The sequence below is a fragment of the Thermobia domestica genome, chromosome 14 (assembly GCF_964235325.1).
Source record: "Thermobia domestica chromosome 14, izTheDome1.hap1.1, whole genome shotgun sequence".
In the NCBI taxonomy this organism is placed as follows: domain Eukaryota; kingdom Metazoa; phylum Arthropoda; class Insecta; order Zygentoma; family Lepismatidae; genus Thermobia; species Thermobia domestica.
The window spans coordinates 167622548-167647782 of record NC_137467.1 but is presented as its reverse complement, the minus strand read 5'-3'; the positions used below and the strand labels follow the sequence as shown (position 1 = coordinate 167647782).

The following is a 25235-nucleotide window of genomic DNA, read 5'->3' as shown; positions in this document are numbered from 1 at the left end:
TTGAGTTTGGTTCAGTATACATTTGACTACTAGTAATGGTAATGTTAATAATAGTGGTTATAAGTATTAGAAGGGGGGGGGGATACGGTGGCTCAGTAGTAGAGCACCTACCTGTGGTGCGTGGAGTCCTTGGTTCTATCCCCAGCCAAGTTAGTTTCTGGTTGACAACATCGGGTCCGTTTCAGTTTTTTCTCTGGCTCTCCCACTTCCTCATTCCATCAATTGTTCCATCATCATTCACTTGCCTATGTCATCAGTCTTAGACCAACAGGCTAGAGACCTGCACGGGCCGGGCTTGGGTGGGTCTACTCTGGTATTTCTTTGGGTCGGGCCGGACTGGGGCCGATTAATTGCAATTCTTTAATAATTATTGACTTTCGTTAAACGATAATTAGAATAAAGGCAAAGGTAGAAGTGTGCCCGTGAAAAATGTTACAAAATGAAACTTTTAAAATTTATCGGGCTTGGGCCAAGAATTTTAAAAAACTTATCGGGCCGGGCCGGGCTTGGGTCGAAAATCTCCAAAACTTTTCGGGCCCGGGCTGGATTGGGCTTGAACCGAAAAATTCGGTCCGTGCAGGTCTCTATAACAGGCATAATCGTGGGACGGTAAATTGAAAGATTTAATTTTATTTTATTTTAGGCGTTAAAAGTAACGTTGATAATGTGCTTTTTAAAAAATTAAAATTTGTCTCCAATTGCACAAATACCGTTGGTCTCCAGGTCTGCTTTCAATTCAATCTACAACCTTAGGCATTTTATTATGTATAGTTATAAAATATAAATTTCTCGTTTAGTTAAGTTTCAATGTTTGTTCCAGTTGTACCAAGAACAGTTGTTCGATCTTTTATCGAACCGTACCCGAGAGGAATGTCATGTGGAGATAAGGGAAGATCATCACGGATCGATCAAAGCCATTGGATTGACGGAAATAGTCGTAGAAAATGCAGAAGAGACAATGACTTGTCTTGTACAGGTAAGTTTGTGATCTAATCGGTTTGCTCTAAGATGGTTATACGTTCACCTGTTCCGAGAAAACTGTTTTCATCCCTTTTCATCAGGCGTTCCCAGAATTTCTAGACCATGTCGTCGCGCAGTAGCTGTGCGTTGATTCCGATTTCTTGTTACTTCTTTTTGTTCGAAATGTGAATAATATAATAATATAGCGTATACTCCTAAATTCAGGACTACTATAAATCCGGGAGATCTCCCATTGCTTTTAACGCGATTACAAAAAATGCACATCACGTACCGGGTATACTTTGAACACTTACTATTAAACTACACTAAAATCAAATCAGATACTCACCTCTGTCTTGCTTACTGAAGGGGGTTCACTGAATCTGCGAACGTCAAGGCTAAAACGGTAAAACGAAAACTTAAATGGAAGCTCGTGATTTTGTTCAATAAAGAAAACGTCCACTGTGTACTCCGTATGTTGCAGAAGCAAGACTATCCCGTATTTTTGGGCACAAAATTGATATAGATTAAGAAATATATATCAGGTTGTTAGTTTCATCAAATGTTACCATTATATTTATAGCCTTATATATTCAGAAATATACGGTATATAACAACCTGATAATTATGACGTAGGGTCACTGTTACATCTGATTCGTCATGGAACGGAGACACGTAAGTCTAAATAATTTCCAGAGGAACATTGTATCATCCTTCATGCAGAGCAGCACTCAGTTTAGTCAGCGAGGATGGAGAATATCTGCTCCGCATTCTGAGCTCCAGAACTCACCACAAATGTTCAGTTCTAGGATAGGGAAAGTGTTGTATCGTAGTTCATTAGATGCTCATGTAACGCCGCCTTAACATCTCCAGTAGTGTAAATAGACACATTGTCTTTTCCGAAAATTTTTATTAGCCGGAAACATCCGGACCGTAGGCATGCACGTGTTCGCCTAAAATATTCACATGATTACTGGCAGTAACGCGTTCTGTGAGAGTGAGCACAATATCTATGTAGTACCTTTGTTAGTTGAGTTTTCCACCTACACCACAATGGAAGATAATTCTTCCATTTTTTTTAAAAATCTGATCCAATCAAGAAGTCAAGCACCAGTCCTCACAAATTTCAACAAATTTCGCTCCCTATTACAGCAGTTTCAAGACTACTGTCTTTTCTACTGATGGTTCCAAAGTTGATTATTCTGTCGGATGTTTTTTTTTACAACTACACGTATGGTTTTAAATTACACGCAATTTTTTTCGGTATTCGTTGCCGAACTGATTGGAAGTTCACAAACTTTACGTTGTCTCTGCATGTCATACGCACAGTACAAATCCTGATGTGCACAGTACAAATTCTTTCACCCAGCAAATCCTCCTCCCTTAGGTTATTAGTAAAGGCATGTGAGGTACAGCTGTACTGGGTTTCGAGCCATGTTGGCATAGCTGGTAATGAAGAGGCAGACTGTGCAGTGGAATTTGCTGCCCATGAAGGAAGGGAGCTTAATTTCTGCATACTCAGCACGGATCTGCGATCGCTATTCACTGCTCAGTTGTATCAACACTAGGAGCGCAAATGGGACCAGGCTGTTTCCATTGTTACCTGTAGTGTATCACAAATTCCGTGCATGGTGACATTCCTATCTTTCATGATGAAATTTTCAACACTGGCAATGTTAGCGTCGGTGGATGGGGTTTTTGGATGTCCAAGTCTCTACTCATCTTTCCCATACGTTCGTCCTGCTTTGGACTCACCTACTTTCTAACAGTGTTTTCTGCAAGAGCAGTACCACCACACACACCCTCCAACTGGCGACGAATATCTACTACACAACGTCTAGCTGCAGTGAGGGATTTCACGATTACCTGTTGCTCTTCAAGCGAAAATTCCGGGCAATATCATAAACACGTCTTAGTCATTCAGGCACTGTGACTCAACTGGTGCCACCTATTAAACAAATCCCGCACTGATTAGATACAAAGGATTGAGATCTCTGACACAGCAGTTGTTTTCCTCAAATGTCAAAAAATGTGGATTTTAGAATAAAACGGCACGTAGTTTTGGTGTGCATCTTGTAAAACTACAAGTTCTATTTTAAATAACTTTATGGCTATGGAACGCGGAGATTAAATAACACGTTCACTTCTGTCCTTAGCCAACTGAATCCAGTTTCTGCTTCGTATTCCTATTTCTGCGAGATCCTTCTTATTGTCCTCTCATCTGTGCCTGGTCTTCTTAATGGTCTTTATTCGACTGGGTTTTTAGTTAAAATTTTGAAAGCGTTTCTACTTCCTTCCAATCTAGCTACGTGACCTCTCCACCTGAGCCTCCTAGACTTAATGATCCTAACAATGTTACGTAACCATATAAATTGTTCAAGTCCTCTTTCTAAAGTTTCCACCATTCGACATTTGCGTTCCTCTTGGATCCGAATATTCACCTTAAGATTTTATTTTCAGTTTTAGTTTGTGTTCTTGTCTTAAAGTAAGCCATCATGTTTCACAACCGTACTCTACAACAGGCATAATTATTGTCTTATATATTTTAAACTTCAAGTTCTTCGACAGAATTCGCGAAGACAAGAGAGTTTCAACTGAATAATGTGAATTCAATTTTAAAATGAATTGAGTAATAACGCGAACGAAATTTCATTTTACGAACCATAATTTGAATGAATTATAAAATAGGCTGTAAGAACAAACTAAGATGCCTCATACAATAATACAATTGTAATTAGATAAATGATGAAATTAGTTGTTTTAAGTTTCTTTTGAATTTGAATTCTTTCGATAGGGGAATTCTTGTAATTCCTACTTCACATCAGTTGCCACAAACTAAAATTAGTAATTATTTTATTCTAGGGTTCTGCCAGCAGAGTTACAGGAGCAACGGCAATGAACTCAAGATCTAGCAGAAGTCACGCAATTTTTACGATTTCTATTGACCAAAGAAAGGGTGATGATGTGTAAGTATTTTTACATTTTACTTACGCAACTTACGTAAAATATGCATAAACTTTTCCTGATTAATGCTTCGTTTTAGTGATTGGGAGGGAATAAATTTTCAGCAGTCTGTGCTACTGTTAAAACTTGATATTTCTAAATTTGTATTAGGGTTTTATGAAAACGTTAGTTATTATGAGCTTTTACTATTTCACACAACACTACTCTGTTCGTGGTGGTGACACACACATTGATTTGAGGACATCATTTATATATATTGTAACGTTCTCCCTGTATAGGGGTAGGTAGAGCTTAGTAGAATAAAATTATAGGTCTTGAATCTTTTCTCACTACCGGTTTATTATAAAAATCCACTATAAACAGTATTTTAAAGAAATATTAGTGATGTAAATCCTTTAACCCGAGAAAGCCCAGGGGGTGCCTCAGAGGTACCCTGGTCCACTTTTAATGCAATTATTCTTAATAGATGTTTCGTCGCGTGTCTTCCGCTCTACAATTCTTCTATCTCTTTGGAATATGCCCCCTGATTGAGTTGTTCATGTTTCCTTATTTTACTTCAGAAAAAAATGGGGTTAATTTTTATATTGACGTAAAGGCCCAAGGGGTGCCTCGGAGGCACCCTGGTCAATTTTTAATGACATTATTCTTAATAGATATTTCGTCCCGTGTCCTGCGCTCTAGAATTCTTCTCTCACTTTGAAATACATCCTCTGATTGCGTTTCCTAAGCATTTTTTTTACTTTACCTCAAAAAATATAGCGTTATTTTTTATACTAACGTAAAGGCCCAAGGTGTGCCTCCGAGGCTCCTATTGAAGTATGAACTTTTTAATTATTTGATACTGTTCATTGTTTATTACTATTGACAAATGATTTCATAGCAAAGTAGTGACTAGCCTTTCCTATTAATGACGGAAAATACAAATGGTCGCGGTGAGTTCAGGTAGCTTGTATAAGCAGCAGGGAGCCTCAGAGGCACCCCCTGGGCCTTTTAAGGGTAAAATTAGCATGGGCTTTCTCGGGTTAATGTAAGGTTGGAATGGGTGTCCCTTTGACTTGGGGGTCTTCGGAAAGGATTCCTTAGTAGCGAACTACGTGAGATGATGTAGGACAGTCGCTGCTCTAGAGGAGTTAGGTTCCCAACAAGGCGCCACTGCAAGTCAGGAGAAGGAACCGTTAGCTCCACTGCAAGCTTTGGGTTAGGGTAGATACTTCCTAGGCTCCACTGTAAGCCTAGAAAGAGGATTTGACCAGTCGAAACTGATTGGCTGTCCATGGAATCAATTTGGTTATATAGCACTCCAGGTGAGACGGTGGCGCTGCTGTTGCCTCGTCATGTGATCCGTGGTGTCACTGTAGTCTCCGTCGTCTGCAATTTGTGCTACTCCAACGTAAGGTGTAGTGCTCCATTGTAAAGTACATATAGTTGTTTATAAATAGAAACACGGGAGGAATGTTTTGTAAACAGAATCACATGTTGGGTGTTTATAAATACAAGCACGTGAGTATATTACAATATATAATTTTAAGGAAGCTCCTGAAAGGACGCAAATGCTGCATCCATAAAATTTTTTGATGGAGTATAACTTAGCGGAAGATGGAAAATAGTTCTTATTTGCTTTCTTTTTTGAGAACTCTGTATTTTCTTTACATAGTTGCCCCATAGCAGAACATGCCGCATCTGCGATGTGATCGCAGAAAATTTCCCGCGCCTGTGCAGAACAATTGCCAGAGGAGAAAAAAGTAGCCAACAGAAAAGTATGAAAACATGCCTGCTATGTGTAGATGTCTTAAATGGACGGAATACTCGCATAAATATAGTTTGAACTGCTTTTAACGTCGCGTAATTTTAAGAATCACAAGTGTTTCTTCTGCAGAAAACTTTTGCAGAATTCCTGTAGAAAACTTTTGACTTGCAAAAGCTCATCGCAGAAAGACAAGGTTCTGCCATCGGGCGTAGTTGCTTCTTTTCTACTTTATATTAACCCCTTAAGGACATATAAGTTCCTTTTTTTTTTTTTTTTTTCAATTGAAATTATTTTTCCCCCCAAGTTATCTCGTTGCGTTTGTAACTTTATTATTCCTTTGTATTTATCATGAAAGAAGCTGTCTATTAGTGTTCGAAGTACTTACTTTGCCCAACAGATGTCTTTAGGGGTATTGTAGAGTGTCGAGCGGCTTTGTACTGCAGCACCACAAGCTTATCTGTGTTGAATTTTAATTGTTCTCTGTATCACAGTGACCAGCTGCAGACTCCGCATTTTAGTTTTTATTTCGGTGGTAATTGTTGCAGTTTTGTTTTGTGATTGTCGTTTATGAACTATTGCTTTGTATTAGTGATTGTCGAGATGGATTACTCAAGTAATTCCGAAAGTGATATATGTATTTATTCTCGAGAAATTATGCAAGCTTCTTGAGAGTACTCGGGATAAAAATCATGATACGAAGTAGGATATTTGAAGCGTTATTCTATTATGTATTGCACAACACATTATGTATATCATTTAGCAATAAATATCGTCCCTCCACACGAATATTTCACCTATATCTATACCTTGTTATAGCCCCGAGATAACGCGGCATAAAAATCTTGAAGTTTTTTAGCTTCTTTTTTCTACGCACTGGTAAAGATTTATGAAGAGGTATTTTTGTTATGCACTCTTCTATATTCAAACAATTCAAACAAACAATAAAAAATATGGATATTTTTTGCCTGAAAATCTGATAATTAAGTGTTTAAGGCTTTAATAGTGAACATTATTTCTTTCTTTCAGTACGTCTGTTACGAATGCTAAAATGCATTTCGTCGATTTGGCCGGTTCAGAGCGAGCAAAGAAAACTCAAGCGACAGGTGAGCGCTTTAAAGAGGGAGTCAATATTAACCGAGGGCTTCTAGCGCTAGGAAACGTTATTGCGGCTTTGGGAGATGAATCGCAGAGGTCTAATTATGTTCCATATCGAGATAGCAAGTTGACCAGACTTCTTCAAGGTATTTGGCATTTATTTATTTTACTTCATTATTTTATTTTATATTTTGTTTATGTATTATTTTTTACTATAATAGCAGAATACCCGTTCTTCGCACGGAGAGAATAAATTTCATTTTAGACGTAAAGGGCTGAATTTGGATTTAAACGGCATCGGAAGTGTCACTGTTCGTCTCAGCGTTCCCGAAAACTATGGATTCGACATTAATATTGGTCATTTTCGATCGTTTTCATGTATCTCCCCCTTCCCCAAGTTGCGGGGCTGAATTGGAATTTAATGACATTGAAAGTGTCACTGTTCATCTCAGCGACCGCGAAAATTATGGATTCGTCACTAAGATCGATCATTTTTAAATATCTTCTTTCCCCCCACCCTAAGTTGCACCGTCAAAGCGAGACGATAAAAACCATCGCAGGCCCGAACCTAATCTTTGGCAAATTTGATCTTGTTCGGTCGAGTGGTTCAAGAGGTACGAATTCATAAGCATTCTGGCTTTCATTTTTATATATACTAGCTGAAACTGCGCTCTCCACACAACGCATCATTCACATATGAGCATGAATCTCCTTGTCATTCCTCACATCATCTGCACATGTCCCTTTACAGACACAGGTGAAAGACGTCTTGATAAAAATCGGTTGGAGTTTCTAATTCATGTATAATCAGTGTTTTCTTTCTTGCATGCATTATGTAATAAGCAAATACATTACATGTACAATTAATTATGTCGGTGATATGGTGTTTATTGGGCAAAACACTCCAAACAATAGATTCATTAGCCTGGAGAAATGGTTATCCTTCGTTTTTCATTATCATTTGGCCATGAAACAAACTCCTGAGACACACAACCCCTGTATACAACAATGTTGTTGGAATGTATCTCGTAGGATATGATGCTTTACTTTTTTAAAATTTCAACATTTCCATTGTAACCCTAAAAAATGTAATAAAGAAATAACGGCTTTTTTAATATTAGAACTGGAGAGTCTACACAAAATTTGAAATCGACGAGCGAAAACTGCAAGTTTCCTAGCACGTGTGGTTTTCGAGATCTCATTGTCGAAATGATTGGAGACAAACATATAAACCTAGCATTTTAATATATAGATTTTTTTCGACTAGAAAATCTTTATTTTTATTCCTGACATTTTTCGGACTATCTTGGAAATGTTGTGCTTTGCAGATGTACTGGGATCTGAATATTCTCTGGAATTATTTTCTCTCATTCCTTAGTTTGGTTTGTATACACACATTCCAAACAATGACCTAATGTGGCGGAAAAACAGGCCCCCCTACCCCCATATATATATGACATGATGACATGACACTTCATATATAGGTCAAAACAAACGCAATATTAACACTCGAATTAAAGAACACATTAGACGATCGAAAAAGTTAAAAGAGGGTACGTCTGGATTATCACTTCACCTAAAGCGACATACAACATAAAGCAGGTTAATGTAATAGTTCAGAAAAAAAGAAAAAAAAAGTAAAGAATAATTCTTTATTCATAAATATAAACAGTATTTAAATTTGGATTCTCTCAACACTGATAAACTCTTGACTACCTACTTTTGATGTATATTTTGAATTTGGCAATAGTGACGTAGCATAGACTCCGCTTCTTTCAACTCAGCCCGGTCTTTCTTTTACACACTGTGTCTTGCTCCTTTTTAGTAACCACCTCTCGTGTTATATATATTTGGTAGTATATATTCTTTGTTTTTCCATACCATATTTCTCTCATCGATTTTTATCCGTTACCTAATCACTGAAAATGGACTAGCTTGTTGTTCCGAGCTACGTCTGGAGAATATTTAGTTTTCCCATGGGAAGATATATATTGATAAGTAGTTTTTTCTTCAAATTTGAGTTCTCTCATGCGCCTTCATAATTTTATAGTCTCTAATTTAACTGCAGGAAACGTAAAAATCATGTACACTGTAATAGAATGAATACGTACTATTTCAAAATAAAACTCTCAATGTAGAACTTAGACCTGATTCCAAAAAGAATAAAAGTTCACCAGAAATGATTACATAAATGTGGAAAGATGGGTCTAAGATAAAAACCTCAGATTTTAGTTTTTGACAGTCCTTGATAGATGACTGCATCTGCCTTTTAGCAGTCTTCCGCAACATGTCTTTCCACTTACACAAACAAATGTTAGGTTAAAGGTCAAGTAGATTGTTCAAAAAATGATTGTATTGCATATATACATACCGTATTTGCACGAGTATAGGCCGCACTTTTTTCCTACATTTTGGCTTGAAAAATCATGATGCGGCCTATAATTGAGATTTTTTCTCTCGGATAATAAATCGCACATTTCAAAATGATATATACACGTATATGCTGGGTTGAAATTAATATTATAACAGGCTTTCCAGTGCTCCTATATTTCCTACATTTTAACGAAACCCATATTTTTGTGGCCTTGCTACTTCCACTTGTGACAATAACATAAGGAAATAAGGTGTGGGTGTTGGGGGGCCTTCCGAGACAAAAGGCCCTCCAACCATCCACACCTTATTGGAAGCAAAGTGTATGTGGTGTAATAAATACTTCTCAGGTGGCTAATCGTGCAAAAGGTACTCTTGTACAGCACGCGTCTACAAAGTCACACATTAAAAACTCAAAACAGAGAAGTGCACAACAATGTACATTTACGGTTCACAATGGACAAGTGTCATTGAACAGTCATGCATCTCACAATCACAGGAACAAAATCTATATTGACAAAGTCGTTATCGCTGAGACCTTGTGGGCTGCTAAAGTTGCTGCATCGGGTTACAGCTATAATTCTTGTGAAGACATCAGTACTTTGTTTTGCAACACGTTCCCAGTCAATTTAATTGCTAAGGATTTTCAGCTTCATAAGTCCAAGTTGTCATACTCAATATCGCATGGACCTGGCACCTATTTACAAGAAAAATTGTTGTACGATGTTAAAACTTTTGGTAATTTCTTCAGTCTTGCTGTAGATGAAACAACAAACGCAGCAAGTGATAAACAGTTTGATATTCACATTTAACATTTTTCTTCAACCAATTGTGTTGTTACTCTTTACCTGGACAGTGCATTTTTTGGACACGCTACATCTTCAGATCTTCTTCAAGCTATTGCGAAAATGGTAAATGATTGGTGCCCAAGGGTTACCGAAGCTTCTGGATATTGGTTCTTGTGCTTTGCACACAGTTTCTAATAAGTTTCATGATGGAGTAAAATATTGTCTTGGGATTTTCTGATGCAGATCCTTTTTACACTTTCCTTATAGTCGTTGCTTAGTACTGCTGAGCTACGTACGAAAACACTAAGAAACTCGTATAAAATTTTGCAACGAGATAATTACCAATTTTGTTATATGTCGAGTAGAATGTATGTTCGTATAACAATTGGTGTAATTTCCATGTGATTTTTTTTTTTTAATTTCTACCTATTGGATAATTGAAATGTTCCTTTTTCACAGCTTCACAAAACCTATATTTTTTCATCGTGACTTCCTATATTTTTTTCATTAGTATTGAAAAGCCTGTTATAAGTTACTGTAGTTACTTGTGTAAACCATCCAAGGGGAAGAAAATAGAAAAACTTACCTTCTTCGCAAAAATTGCTATCTTCCTTGGGTACCGCGGCAACACACATTGGCACAAAGCACACTCGTATACTTACTACTTTTATTAAAATAGGAATATGTATCTTCGTTATACAGTGTATATAATATATACGGTATATTTATATATAATACCTGTTCTTGGAGAAAGAAAAGCAACTTTGTTTAGCAAAACTGCGTTAGCTTGTAGTATAGTACTGTTTTTCAAAGAGCTGTCCTGTGTTGCAAAGACGCCTAGAAAATCGAGAAATCTTCTGATTTAACGTATTTGCAATATTTTAATGTTTCATTCTTTATTCACAACATTTTGAATCACAGACACTTTTTTCCTGGATGATGAACCACTGTGTTTAACACTCCTCAAAAGATTAGGGATGGAGAATAATCAACAAACCATTGTTTTACAATAATACACTGTTTATATATATATATATATATATACTGAAAAGGGCTTGTTGAGATATCGGTAAAGTAGGAAAGGTTCCCCTTTCAATGCTAACCAAGTTAAGTATAAGTTTGCTGGTCTAAATTTTTTTCTCATTCCTTAAAACACCACGCTCAGAAAATCGACAAAGATAAGTCTTTAGCCCAACACGAAGTTTCACTGTACGTTCATAAAAATAATTCCGTCAATACTTTTGTTCAGTACTTTTCTTTTTAGCAGAAATGAATGTTGAACTTAAGGTGAACGTTAAATGAAATAAAGACATGCATATTGCCGACGCCTAGACTATCATATACTATTATATTTGTGTCCTACTTTTCGCTTGTCAGAATCTGGTCACCCTACATAATTAGATCTACCAATCTATCAAATAGTTATATAGATTCTTTCCAAATGGCAGCTAAAGTCGATATTGACACTAGCATCATTTATTACTGTAGCAATCGATTCAACTGCTTGTATTCGCAGAGTAATGCTAATGATTCTAAGTTAATTTGCGACATTGCCACATTGTGATACTTTGATTCCCTATAGCGGCTTAAGGAGGCCCCGGAGGACAAATCATCATATAACATTTTCGCTTTATTTTGGCCTGTAGGACAGTGCTCTGTGGTCCGTGGGCGCCATTTTTAGAACACCCGATATATAATTTCTTTTTAGAATTAGGTCGGATTTCCGTAGAACTCCATCGTGATTAAGTTTTTTTTAATGTGGGAGCCCCATATGTTGTATTAATGTTCGAGTGTTAATGTAAATCATAATCTCCTATAGCCTTGGTGTTGAGGAAGATCTAGACCATACGTTTCTTTATGGACAAACTAGACATTTTCTGACCAGCACTGTCACTTGTCAGTTTTTTTTACTTGTCAAGCTTCTAGTCCAAAAATTACTACGGTATTTTTGTATTTACTTCGACTATTTTTGGTATACAACTGTCATTTAGTAATTGGCGAAATTTTCAATGAAATTTCAGTCTTCCCCAGCGATATTTTTTTTAAGGCGTCTCCGACAATTTCATTACGTCACATGGTATCCATCGTTATGGTACAGAAGTATCAAAACAAAAACTTGTCACAAAGTAACAAAAATATACATGTACAAATTGCTCGACATTATCAGTAACAGGTTGCACTCTTAAAATTTTTACTTCCACAGGAATTACTCTGAAACGTTTCTTGGTATTACTCAAAACTTCTTTATGCACCGCTGTAAGTGGAAGCGTTGCATTACAATTGTACAAATTTACAAGGCCTTACGAGTTATAAAGTAAGTTTAATGTTGTTGTTTTATGTCGATTTGAATGTTTTACTATTTTGTTTGCATTTGTTGTTTTATATTTTGTTTTATTCCTTTTTTTCATCAATGCGTATAAAAGTTGACAACATTGTTAAATGAGTTAACGCCATTTTATTCTAGTGCATCAAAAAAAGCGCATTTTTATAGCAAGGTATAAAAAAATATATGTTCTGTAATGTAACAGAAGATATTGAAAATATCAATGTAAAAGTTAGAATAATTTTATTTTACAAAATATTGGATAACTCATATCCATTGATAGCATCTATATAAATAATTACATTGGATAAACCTAGCAAGTTATCAAATTGATTCTACATAATAGAGAAATTATTTTGTCTGTTTTCAAGATACCTAGTTATTTGATAAATATTAGAGATTTTGACCGCCGTTTGAGTGCTGCTTTCTGGGTAATAGAGGTGAAGGGAGTTCCCAGACATAGCGCTACGGAAGGTGGGCATGATGTCACAATCACATATCTTTGTCACCTTTGAAACCCCTGCAAATCGGTGAACGATTTGTCTACCGCTCCAATGAAACGGGAAATGTCAATGACCAGCAGCATAGTGGCAAACCACGCACAGTGAAGACATCACAGGCAATTAAAGCCATAGCTGCACGGATTCGGCGAAATTCTGTCAGGACTCAGTGAGAGATGTTTATTTCAAGATAAAATATGTCATGAGTACTCAGTCAGGACGTGGAATTGGGTATACAAATAACATAAGATCGCTTCCTGACTGGTGTGTAACGTCAGCAGAGAGTAGTGAAAGCCAAACGTCATCTCAAGCGTTATGCAGGAAATGGTAACAAGAAAATTCTCTTTTCCGACGAGGTGTTCAAAGTTTAGCAGTCCTTTAATTCTCAAAATGACTGTGTCTGCACATTATCACCAGTGCAAGCTGTTCAACATGTTTCCAAGATGCAAAGGTTCCATCACCCAATTCCAGTTGGGGTGTGGTAGAGTATGAGCTTCAATGGCAAAACATGTCTCCATTTTTGTGACTAGATGAATACATCGGTTACCGTATACCAAATCAGTGTTGGAGCCGATTGTGAAACCTCTGAGTACCACAATGTTCCGCGCATAAGGCAGTCAACACAGGAGTGATTGCGGGCCAACGTCCCAGACTTTAACTCTACATCAGGCTGACCCTCTAGCAGCCCGGATTTGAACCCGCTCGATTACAAACAGTGGTGAGTGCTTTTAATGGCCTGCAAAAAAGACACCCTCATGTGGACTCCCTAAAGCGCGCCTTAATCAAGGCAGCCTTCTCAACTCCGGGCCTCCATCAGGCTCAAGATAGACATTTAGGGCCTTATGCAGTCATCATTCTGACGCGTGATTAGTGCCATACTAAAGAGTTTGACTAACATATGTTTCCTGCAGTAGTCAGGCTTTTAGTATGACTCTAATCGTACGTCAAAACGACTCTGCATAAGGCCCTTAAAACTAATTGATGCTCTTCATGCTGCACATTTCCATGTATCATTTTGCAAATGGATGTCAATACATATATCAACACTGTGTCTGTTTAATTTCCAAGTCTGACTGTATTTATGAAATAACTATGTTGTTTCTGTTTACGATGTGTATTAATAATTCTACTCACGTAGGAGTACTTTTGCTCGTTTGGTGGAAACATTTGTCAGTTAGTAAGACTATCCATGGCTTTGATAGAAAAGAATGATAATAAGGAAGTGGAAAGAAGCAGATTGGATAAAGAAGGTAGGGAGAGATAAACTGATGAACTGGACAGGAGGCTTACTTATTAATGAATTATGGCAAGGAAGTTTGGATAGCATAGACAAGAAGAAAATATAAAAGACCCTTATAAGAAAGAAAAAAGGCGGAACGTGATTAGTTGGAAGGTGAACGCTTCAGCAAATAGGAGAAAACAGAAGTTCAACTATATATATATATATATATATATATATATATATATATATATATATACACAGGGTGGTTCAGTAATGTTGGACAGCCCTGAATAAATCGAAAACCAGAAGAGATATTAGCAAGAGTTTGGTGGATCCAGATACTTGTGGAAAGGGGACGTCTTTTGAGGTACCACACAATGTTACCAGGTCAACAGTGTTGCCAGCTCAGTGCAATGTTGTATTTTTTTAAATGGAACATATAGAAGTTTATGCCATCAAAAGAATTAGTACAGAATGTGAATACCAACAAGCGAAAGCGCACCTGTCAGTGTTGCCAAATAAGGAAGTTATAAAGCTTCAAAGATCAAGAAATTAAAGTGTCCGTAGAGCAAAACTAGCAAAAAGGCAAGAAAAATAATACTACGGAATGAAAAGGAGTAACCGAAAGAGTAAACCAAAGAACGCACAGCATCCAGTGAGTAACAGGGTTGCCACAGCAAAGGGGGAAAAATTGAAAATTTTGCAGTTGCTTTAGGAGGAAAAGTGCCCATATGACATAATGCTGGAAACACCATAGAAAGTTCATGTAAAATTCAGGAATCCTAATAGCGTGTATTCGAAATCAATATCTCTAACCGTTTCCGAGATACACCAAAGTTGTGCGGAGTTTGCAACACTGCATAATAATTCTCTCGCCCTCCAAACTACAGGAACGAGTAATGAAAATGATACGCCCGACAAAATGTAAGAACTACACGGGTCTAATCGTCAAATCAATTATGCAGTGTTGCAAACCCCGCACGTCTTTGGTGTATCTCGAAAACGGTTAGAGATATCGCTTTCGAACAAACGCTATTAGGATTCCTGAATCTTACATAGAGTTTCTATGGTGTTTCCAGCATTATGTCATATGGGCACTTTTCCTTCTATAGCAACTGCAAAATTTTCAATTTTTCCCCCTTTACTGTGGCAACCCTGTTACTCACTGGATGCTGTGCGTTCTTTGGTTTACTCTTTCGGTTACTCCTTTTCATTCCGTAGTATTATTTTTCTTGCCTTTTTGCTAGTTTTGCTCTACGGACACTTTAATTTCTTGATCTTTGAAGCTTTATAACTTCCTTATTTGGCAACACTGACAGGTACGCTTTCGCTTGTTGGTATTCACATTCTGTACTAATTCTTTTGATGGCATAAACTTCTATATGTTCCATTTAAAAAAATACAACTATGTACTGAGCTGGCAACACTGTTGACCTGGTAACATTGTGTGGTACCTCAAAAGACGTCCCCCTTCCACAAGTATCTGGATCCACCACACTCTTGCTAATATCTCTTCTGGTTTCCGATTTATTCAGGGCTGTCCAACATTACTGAACCACCCTGTATATATATATATATCAACATTTATGCGAACAAGTCCACAATTTCAGATTTAAAATTTCAATCTGCATACATTTTTATAAATTCCCTCATTTGTCCATATTTTCTTAGTTCATGTGTATTGATCATTCGGTTTCAGAAATTCTCATGTAAAGATTCTTTAGCTACTTTTTTTTAAAATAGAATATTTTTTTATCTATAAATTGGAACATATTTGACATTTTTTATATATCTGTTAAAAGAATTTAAATGTTTTGATAACAATGACTATATATATGACTGTTAAAGAATTTAAACTTTGTCACAACAATGACTATATATATTTTTTGTATTTTCATTTATTTTCGATATTGTTTGAAAAAGGATATGTTAGATATCCGAAACCGTTATTATAATTTAAAGTGTGTTTGAAGCTTTGGTCAGTATTTCTTTGGTCAAAATTTGTCAGTTAGTGTTCACACATTACTTTTTTTGTTGCTTGTTTTTAAGCTTTCGTACTCTTTTTTTTAATTTAGCGTAAATTTCTTTTAAAAGGAAATGTTATTTTTATTTTATATTGCTCATCACAGGAAAAAGCTTAAAAATAAAAAAGAAATACATACTGTACCATGTTTCTGGGGAGAATCGATTAATTGTATTTATATTTATTTCAATGGGAAAAGTAATTTCGATTTATGAACATTTCGGTTCACGAACAGCGTTATAGAACAGATTAAGTTCTAACCTAGCAATCTACTGTATGTTTATTTAATAAAGTATTCTTTTTCAGACTCTCTTGGAGGGAACTCGCATACGTTAATGATAGCCTGTGTCAGTCCAGCTGATTATAATTTAGATGAAACTCTGAGCACTTTGAGGTACGCTGATAGAGCTCGCAAAATCAAGAATAAGCCTATTGTAAACAGAGATCCTAAGGCAGCTGAGATAGCTATGCTGAAACAACAGGTATACTATAGCCTTTGATTTTAGTTAATTTCTGGCTTGTTGTCTCAGATTTTAAGCTCGTTGTTTAAATTTGAAACTTTTTTTCTTCTTAAATAGCGTACTTTGTTTTGTTTAAGCGGTAATTTCGTTATCTTCAGATGTCAGACTACAAAACATTATAGAAGCTAACCATTTTTCCTTTTGCGCGTTTTTCGTAAGTGAAGAGAGATAATGAAATGTTACTTACCACAATATAGATAATGTTATTCTACAGAAAGTTATTAAAATTACTTTCTTTTATTGCAAAATAAATACAAATATTATTTAAAAAACCGTTAACAAGGAACCAAGACGACATAAGTCATCAATTACCATTGAGTTGATATTTCTAGTCGTTGCCTTAACCTAGATTTTTGGGTAATTCATATTCTGGCCACATTGTAATTTCTATGGATGGCAACACTGAAATTTCTTTTGATTTGTATTTTCAGTTGTAGAATAACGTTATCTATTACTGTGGTAAGTTACATTTCATTCTCTCTCTTCACTTACGAGAAACGGGCAAAAGAAAAATGGTTAGCTTTTGTATCATTTTTAGTAGTCTGCCGCCTGAAGTCCTTTTAACTTCCACGAGTTGATTCTTCAAAAGTGTTTTTGAACAATTCTGCTTTATTCTTAACTGGAATTATATTTGGAATACGATCAACAATATTATAACTAATAGAATCAAAAGTTTGTGAAGTAACACTGTTTTACCCTAACTGCTATGCTTCTTTCCATTAGCCTAGAATGTTGCCATAATTTATTTTTTCAAAACTAGACTTAGTAACTAAACGTTCTTTAGGCGTACATCTCGGTGTGTAATTGTATTTGCCTAAATTTTGTGTACTGGAGTTTGAGTTTCTGATTAAGTGTTCCCATTGTCTAACAAGCAAGATTTTCCAAGTGTCACACTCCAATTTGCTTGAAACTCCTGTAGTGAATAGAGGAGGGTTGTCCCCTTCATCCCCCACGTTGACCGATATAAAGTATTGTACCTTGAAGATGAATGAACTTTGCACAGAACTGTACTACATTTTGCAACTTTATTTCGATAAAGGCGAAAATGCTGCGCACGTCCGTTAAGGAATTTGTGCTGTTTATAGATAATGTACACTCATGTCCAAAATTATTGTCGCATGTCTATAAATATGTTGTTTTAGGAATATAATTTGATACCGAAATCGCCCGGTATTTCTTATAATGTTTGTATGTGTATAATCGGCAAAGACATGTATGTGGCAAATTTTATGTCAAAAGAGCAGTAAATAATAATAATAAAACGAAAATAAAACTTTCTTCTCCATTTAGCAAGATTTTGTTTTATTCATTCTAATTTTCGTATTTATAATCCTTTCCCTATGAAATTTACCACAAATATACATTTCCCGACTATACACATAGTATCAGTATTAAAAGTACCCTAAAAAATCTTTATCAAATTATATTCTTACAAGAAGACAGTTATAGATATGCGACAATCATTTTGGACATGAGTGTACGTTGTCAAAAAGTAATACCCAAAAATTGGTTCAGTCGCTTTTGTTCTCGAAATTTCGATGTAAAAGATTCTCCTCGCAGTGGGCGACCAATCATAGCAAAAGTGGATGATAATTCTAACAAAAGCCAAGCAAGACGGCATGTAAGCAGCCATGACACCGCCTATGACCTAAACCAGTTTTAAACAGTTTGGAGAAAGCTGGCTACTAAAAACTCAACGTTTGCGTGGGATATGATCTGACTCAAACATTTACTCAATCGAATTTCTGTGAATCTGTGAATCCCTACTGAAACGTAACGAACTCGAGTGATGAAAAGTGGATAGCCTACGCCAACAGTGTGCGAGAAAGTTCGTACTCGAAACGTGAAGAAACCCACCGCAGTTGGTGGCAAAGCCCACATTGACCTCCAGGAAGGTTATGCTGTATGTTTAGTGAGATTGGAAGGTCATGATACATCAGAAACTGCTGCCACCGGACAGAACGATGGTCTTGGACCGGTACTATCGACAATTAGCACGAGTGCACTAAAAAATTGAAAAGAAACGACCGGAAAGGGTCAACAGTGTGTATACCACACCGACAGCGCTATACCATATACATCTTTAAAGACCAGTCAGAAATTAAGAGAACTTGGCCGACGGGTTTTAGTGCATCCACCTTATATCTTAGACCTGGCACTGTAAGACTGATTTATTTTGGTCTCTACAGAACTCTCTGGAGGATGTTAAGTTACCTTCAAAAGAGACATATGAAAACCACGTGTTTTTTAAAATTTTTTTTTAAATAACCAGAAACCACAAATTATGTAGCCATGGCATTATGGTGTTTCCGGGAAAATGGCAAGTCATCGAACAAACTAGTGGACATGTGGTTTTATAACGTAAAAGTTTCAAATCGCAATAAATAATTCTCAATTTTGACTTGCAAAGTGTCAAAAGCTTTTACACCATCTGATATAATTGAAGACTAGAGAATCCAATGCTGTATGTGAAATCGCAGGAAAGAAGGCACTACACAAATAGCACGTATAACCAAAGAGCGGAAAGGAGGGAGGAACTTAGTGTGCAGGGTTTACGAAGGAAGGGCAAGGTGAACAAAGTGGGAACCATTGATCTAGCCTATTGCAGACACAAATACTTACTACTCCCTATCCAACAGTGTCAGTACATGTATATCAGTGTTACACAGGTTACATGTTGGAAGAACGAGTATTTCAATTATTTTAATCACTATCTATAAATTAAAATCTTAACATTGTTCCAAAATTTTAACTTTAATATGTACACTATAGCGTTTGGTAGTAACTATACTAAATGTCAAATATATTTATGCCTTGTTTGGTCTTTTTTCTGTGTTTGTTCATTTGTTTTAAATTCATTGGTAATGTATTAATATGAATTGAAATATAATTTTAATCTTTCGTTTTCTGTACTTAGATTCATGACCTGCAACTCCAACTACTGAATCAGACACTTTCTACCGATGACCGGAAGTTAGCAGCTGAGTGCCGTGAATATCGAGAGATGAATGCGATCCTCACTGAAAAAAATCGAAAACTAAGCGAGGCGCTTCAGTTAGCCATCAGTGAACACGCGTCTTTAAATGAGAAAGCTATGGTGGTAAGTTAACTGCATTTAAAATCTGGGATTCAGTGAGAAGATAACATAAAATCAGACAGAACTAACTTTCGCCAATGAAGTTCTCAAATGTATTGGAGAATTGATAAAATAGTACTTCTTAAATCCCAGTAAATATAATGAGTCGTCGTAAAAATATATGTAGAAGAGACTACGATCACTTAATGATAACCAGTTGTATGAATAAACAAAGGATTATATTAGAACACACTTTTTTCTGAATTGTTTTCAATGTTTCACAGTTACTGCACACTACTTTCATTTCTTTTCTTTTGAGAAATTGATTTGTCGATTTTAATCTAAATTGCACATTTAAATTAACAAGATCTAATAATGTATCACAGTATTTGATTTTTGATCGCTATTGTTTTAACATTGTCAAATCTCATTAGTTTAGACAAATATATAGTCACTAGCTGAACTTGCGCTCTCTACACTGCTCATCATTCACATATGAGCATGAATCCCCTTCTCATTCCTCATAACATTTGTACATGTCCCTTTACAGACACAAGTGAAGGAAATCTTGATAAAAATCGACAAGGGATTTCATAAGGAGGAGATTTTCCTATTTTTTCAATATCCCGGGCCGTTTGCAAGACTTGAGCCTACTTCCGGTTGGAGTTTCTAATTCATGTATGATCAGTGTTTTCTTTCTTCTTGCATGCTGCATAAGATATATAGATTTTTAATAAGCAAATACGTTACACAAATTAATTATAATGTGATATATGGTGTTCATTGAGCAAAACACTCCAAACAATCAAGATTTATCTCAGACAGGAGAAATGGTTATCCTTCGTTTTCATTATCATTTGGCCACGAAACAAACGCTGGGGAGATGCTAACCCCATATACAAATGTGTGGTGTTGGAATGTATAACTTGTAGGATATAATGCTTTAGTTTTTAAAATTTTGATACCTCCAGTGCATTCCTAAAAAAAAAACGTAATAAAGAAATAACGGCCATTTTTTTTCAATATTAAATTAGAACTGAACAATTTACACAAAATTTGCAATCGATCAGTGAAAACTGATTTTTTCTAGAGCTTTTTGTTTCAGATATTATTTTTAAAAGAATTGGCTACAAACGTATGAACATCCACAAATATATATACATACATACATATATATATATATATATATATATATATATATATATATATATATATATATATATATATATATATATATATATATATATATATATATATATAACCACAAACAGATAAACCTAGCATTTTAATATATAGATAATTTTTAACTCTAATTTAATGTCAGTAAAGAGAGAAATATCATTTTACGTGGCTTGTTGATTAACATGTTTAGGCTATCTCAGATTCCACATGGTTAGATGCGGTGGGGACACTCGATCGAAAAAGTGTAAAAGTTTTTTCAGGCAAACCATCCTGAGTGAAATTTCCCTTGATTTGCGTTATTCACACCAGGCAAATGTCGGTATGGTACCTAACATAATGGTATCATGACGCTTCTTTTCTTCCTTCCTAATTCCCCAGGTAGTGATATCGCCGAGAGACATCATCCGTAATACGTGACGAGCTTCGGCCATAGATGCCGAAAGCCCAGAAATCTTTTTCTTTTCATAAATCTTTCTGTTGAAGCGTTTCAGCGACAATACTCATAATGTACTTACTGCATTGTTCTGGTTAGTTTTTTTTTTTTTTTTGTTATAAATAAAAATACACAGAAGTAAACTACATATATACAGCATGTCCATAAAAATACTATCATACTTTAAAGTGGTATTACGTCGCTTTGGATAGTCGTATTTAAATGAAATTGGTCACATTTGGAAGAAAAACTCAAATATTTTTGTACATGTCAACAATGGACAACAAGGTCTATAATGGACTTAATCAAAGAAGACAGAAAAAGTAAATTCTCTCATGTTTACTTTGTGATTAGTCGATATGGGTTCATTGTTGGATATTTAGCAGGCAGTTACTTACTGTTTTTGCTGGAGGTCACTTGGGAAGCTTTTATGTTTCTGTTCTGTTATACAACCGGAATGTGCTCACGTAAATTTATTTCCTTTCGTTGTGTTGTTATTAAAGAATAAGTTTTAAGGAGTTATTGCGACCCCTCAAAAACGAAGTTGGTGGTTTTGGAAGATCACAGGACGCAGTCTGGTGCAGGTTCAGCGTGCTTTCAGGCGAAGGTTTCAACATCAGACTCCTACACACACACACACTTCAATTTTGAAGTGGTCATCGTGATTTTGTGGATCATGGCATGCTGCCATCTAAATCCTGTTCGACCTAAGCTCTAAATTGCGATAAACAAAGCCACGTGAAACTAAATCTCACTGATTTGCTGTTGGCCAACCGACGCTTTACTCCGCAGTTCATATGATTTGATTATTACTTTCACTATGAAGTTCCATATAAAACTGCTACATTATTATAGACAAAAATATAATACGGATTATCTAATAATACTGCAATCAAGTGTGGTTAATGAAACAATAGAAATAAACACTAAGCATGCACAGTAATTATGGCGCCAATTCAACTGTGGATGCGTGTTCTGCTTTCAAGCCTAAAAGACGGCTGGCATGAATTCTGGTTCCGCGAGTGTTGTTGTGAAACACCAACAAGGTAAACCTTTACTCACTAAGCAACTATTGTTTACCAGCGAAATTCAAATATATATAGATGTTTTAATCTTTCGAGTTTTTTCCCCTTCTTTTCTGCTGCTGCTGTAAGTATCTGGACAACACAAGACAATATTGTCAAAATGCACGTGTATAATTTGCTCCTCCCCGTGGGGAGTGGGAGTAATACATCACTAGCCAATCGTATTTGTGGCAAGTGGAAGGATACAAATATTTTGTTTATCGGAGTTTAGAGCTTACGCTGAACAGAAAATAGTCCATTTCATCAGATATGTTAAAACACGCGTGACCTGAATGGGAAATATCGTCGTCATGTCTGCATCGCCACTCGTGGGTCCCCCACACTCAATATCTATCAGGTATGGTAAAAGTAATGAGTTTTTCTATCAAATGTGACAAATTTAATTTAAATACGATTATCCAAAGCCACATAATACCACTTTAAATTATGATAGTATTTTTATGGACACGCTGTATAATAAATTCTATGCTTATATCTTCCTTTGCGTACTATTTTAACATATCTTCTGACTTTCCTTTCAGCACGAAGAAATACAAGATAAACTCAAGAAAAACCTTGAAAATACCAGAATATCTTTACAGTCTGTAATGGAAGATTTGGGTAAAACTGTGGAAAAACTGGAAGGATTAGAGGTTGAGGCAGAGCATCTCAATTCTCTGAAACAATCCATTCAGAAACTTGCTGAGATGGAACACTCCATAAGTGAACTTCAGGTGCGTAAGACTTCTTTCTGTTAAAGTTCCTGTATGAATACTTACATTTGGTATCGTAAGTTTTAACGTCCGTAGATAGCATGTTTACTTTCGAGAAGGAATCAAAACTGTTATGTTTGCTGAAATTCTGGACGAGGATGATGGTATGGAACTATTTCAAGTGAGGTGGTGGTGTTAGTTTTGAACATTACTACCGTCTAATGAATGAGTTCGAAGCTCAGTAGTTTCACAGATGAATAACAGTGGTAAAGTGTGTTATACTTTTAATTTACAAGTCGCGGGTGACATTAGAAATTCTGTGGTGTAACACTGACAATCGTGTTGAATGCTTAGTTTCAGGTTTGTTAAACCTTTTAAATTTTGGCTTTTTTTTTTAAGGTAAATTATAGACTTTGTCATGCAGCTACATCATGCCTATTTATCCTAGGATTGACTATCCTATCGTAGATAAACTTTGTCATGCCTATTTATCGTACCTCCTTCTCTTCAGAATAGAACAAAGCCTTTCAAACAATACCATTGACGTTTCCTTATCGTGTCCCTGAGGCGGGAAATTTTTAGAAATCGGGATTTTTTTCTGATTTTCTAAAATTTTGAGCACCTTTGGACCCCCCTGTGTTAACGCACAGATCCCAAAATCAACTAAAAAATAGTGTACTAAACGTATGTACAAAATTTCAAACTTTTATCTTGAATAGTAAGGTTGGGAAAAAATATTTACCAGTAAGCCCCACAGTGTCCCAGATTACTCCAAAAGACCCGAATGTAATATAAAAGTTTCGTGAGACATCCCTATTTATCTTAGCGTCATGTTTCGTATATCATTCTGTTCAGAATAGAACACTTTAAAACGGTAGAATTCACGTGTCTCCAATATGTATCTGAGGCGGGAAAATCGCGAAAAAGGATTTTTTTGTTTAAAAAATCCCTTTACTTTACCTTTTTACCTCTCTGGGGGACCCCCCCTGTTTTAACGCAAATTTGAAAAATACTAAGGGATACACTGAATGTGTGTGCAAAATTTTTCTTCTAGGTGCAAAAAAAAAAAAAAAAAGCCCGCCAAAAATAAGTCATAGTAGAAAATATCTTTAAGTTATGAGGTCATCACACCCTATGTCTCGACGCAGAAAGCGTAAAACCATACGTAACCTATTCTACAATGCCTCCAGGCTTGGAAAAGAAGTGAAAAGCATATTGATACTTCTTTAATCGAATAATGAAGAAACTACCCTCACCTTAAAAAAAAGCACTAAAATTTTGGCAACTGAACTGAAATGTGTGTTTCCGGTCTCGCAACCTAGGTGAAAGTTAATTTGGTGTGCTTCGAATAGAGAACAGAAATAAGTTTCTACATACCGGTTGTGTTTACGGAACCGGAAACGTAATTCGACGTGCTTCAAGAGGAGAGCCAGAAATACATTCCGACTTCATTAGCTCAGTATCGTTACAAGCTGCCAGCAATGTTGGCAACTGTGAAATAACTCGAAGGTACAGTCATGTCCAAAATGATGTCGCATATCTATAACTGCCTTGTTCTGGGAATATAATTTGGTTTTGATCTTGCAGGGTATTTTTAATACTGTTACTAGGTACATAATCGGGAAATGTATATTTGTGGTAAATTTCGCAGGATAAGAATTATAAATACGAAAATTAGAATGAGTAAAACAAAGTTTTGCTAAATTGACAAAGTTATTTTTGTTCTGTTGTTCTTATTTACTGCTCTTTTGACAAAATTTACCACATACATGTCTTTGCCGATTATACACATACTAACTTTATAAGAAATACCGGGCGAAATCATTATCAGATTATATTCCTACACATATTTGTAGACATGCGACAATCATTTTGGACATGACTGTACCACTTACAGCGGTTTTGTTACAAAGTCTGTTTTTCCATTCTCTGTAGTTTCTCTTCCACTTCAATATCAATTTCGATTCCTGAACAGCTTTTCTCGGGAAATTGCTCTTTCGGTTCCGTGCGTTGTTTGAGGAAAATCTGTTACTCTATCTAAACCGAAATCCAGTAAAACCGTTTCACGCTACCGGTTCCGTTACCTCAACGACCCTGCTCAGTTTAATTTCTAGTTATATATTTATTTTTAAATTTCTTCTGAGTTAATTTTGGTACATTTTTACTGTGTCCTAACATTTCACATGAATATAGCCATAGCTAGTGAAGTACCAATAATGTAACATTATCATAATCATCATAGGTATTCTACGAT

The 25235-nt window shown here is 36.0% G+C and overlaps 1 protein-coding gene across 1 annotated transcript in view; it reads left to right on the top strand.

The window, feature by feature from the left end:
- LOC145670101 (chromosome-associated kinesin KIF4-like) overlaps nucleotides 1-23026 on the top strand; it is a 46256-nt gene extending 23230 nt beyond the window's left edge. Inside the window, 6 exon segments of the mRNA XM_081738469.1 lie at nucleotides 821-976; nucleotides 3823-3926; nucleotides 6698-6912; nucleotides 16299-16474; nucleotides 19431-19613; nucleotides 22811-23026. Coding sequence (XP_081594595.1) covers nucleotides 821-976; nucleotides 3823-3926; nucleotides 6698-6912; nucleotides 16299-16474; nucleotides 19431-19613; nucleotides 22811-23026 — 1050 coding nt within the window.
- The last annotated feature ends 2209 nt before the right edge of the window (nucleotides 23027-25235 follow it).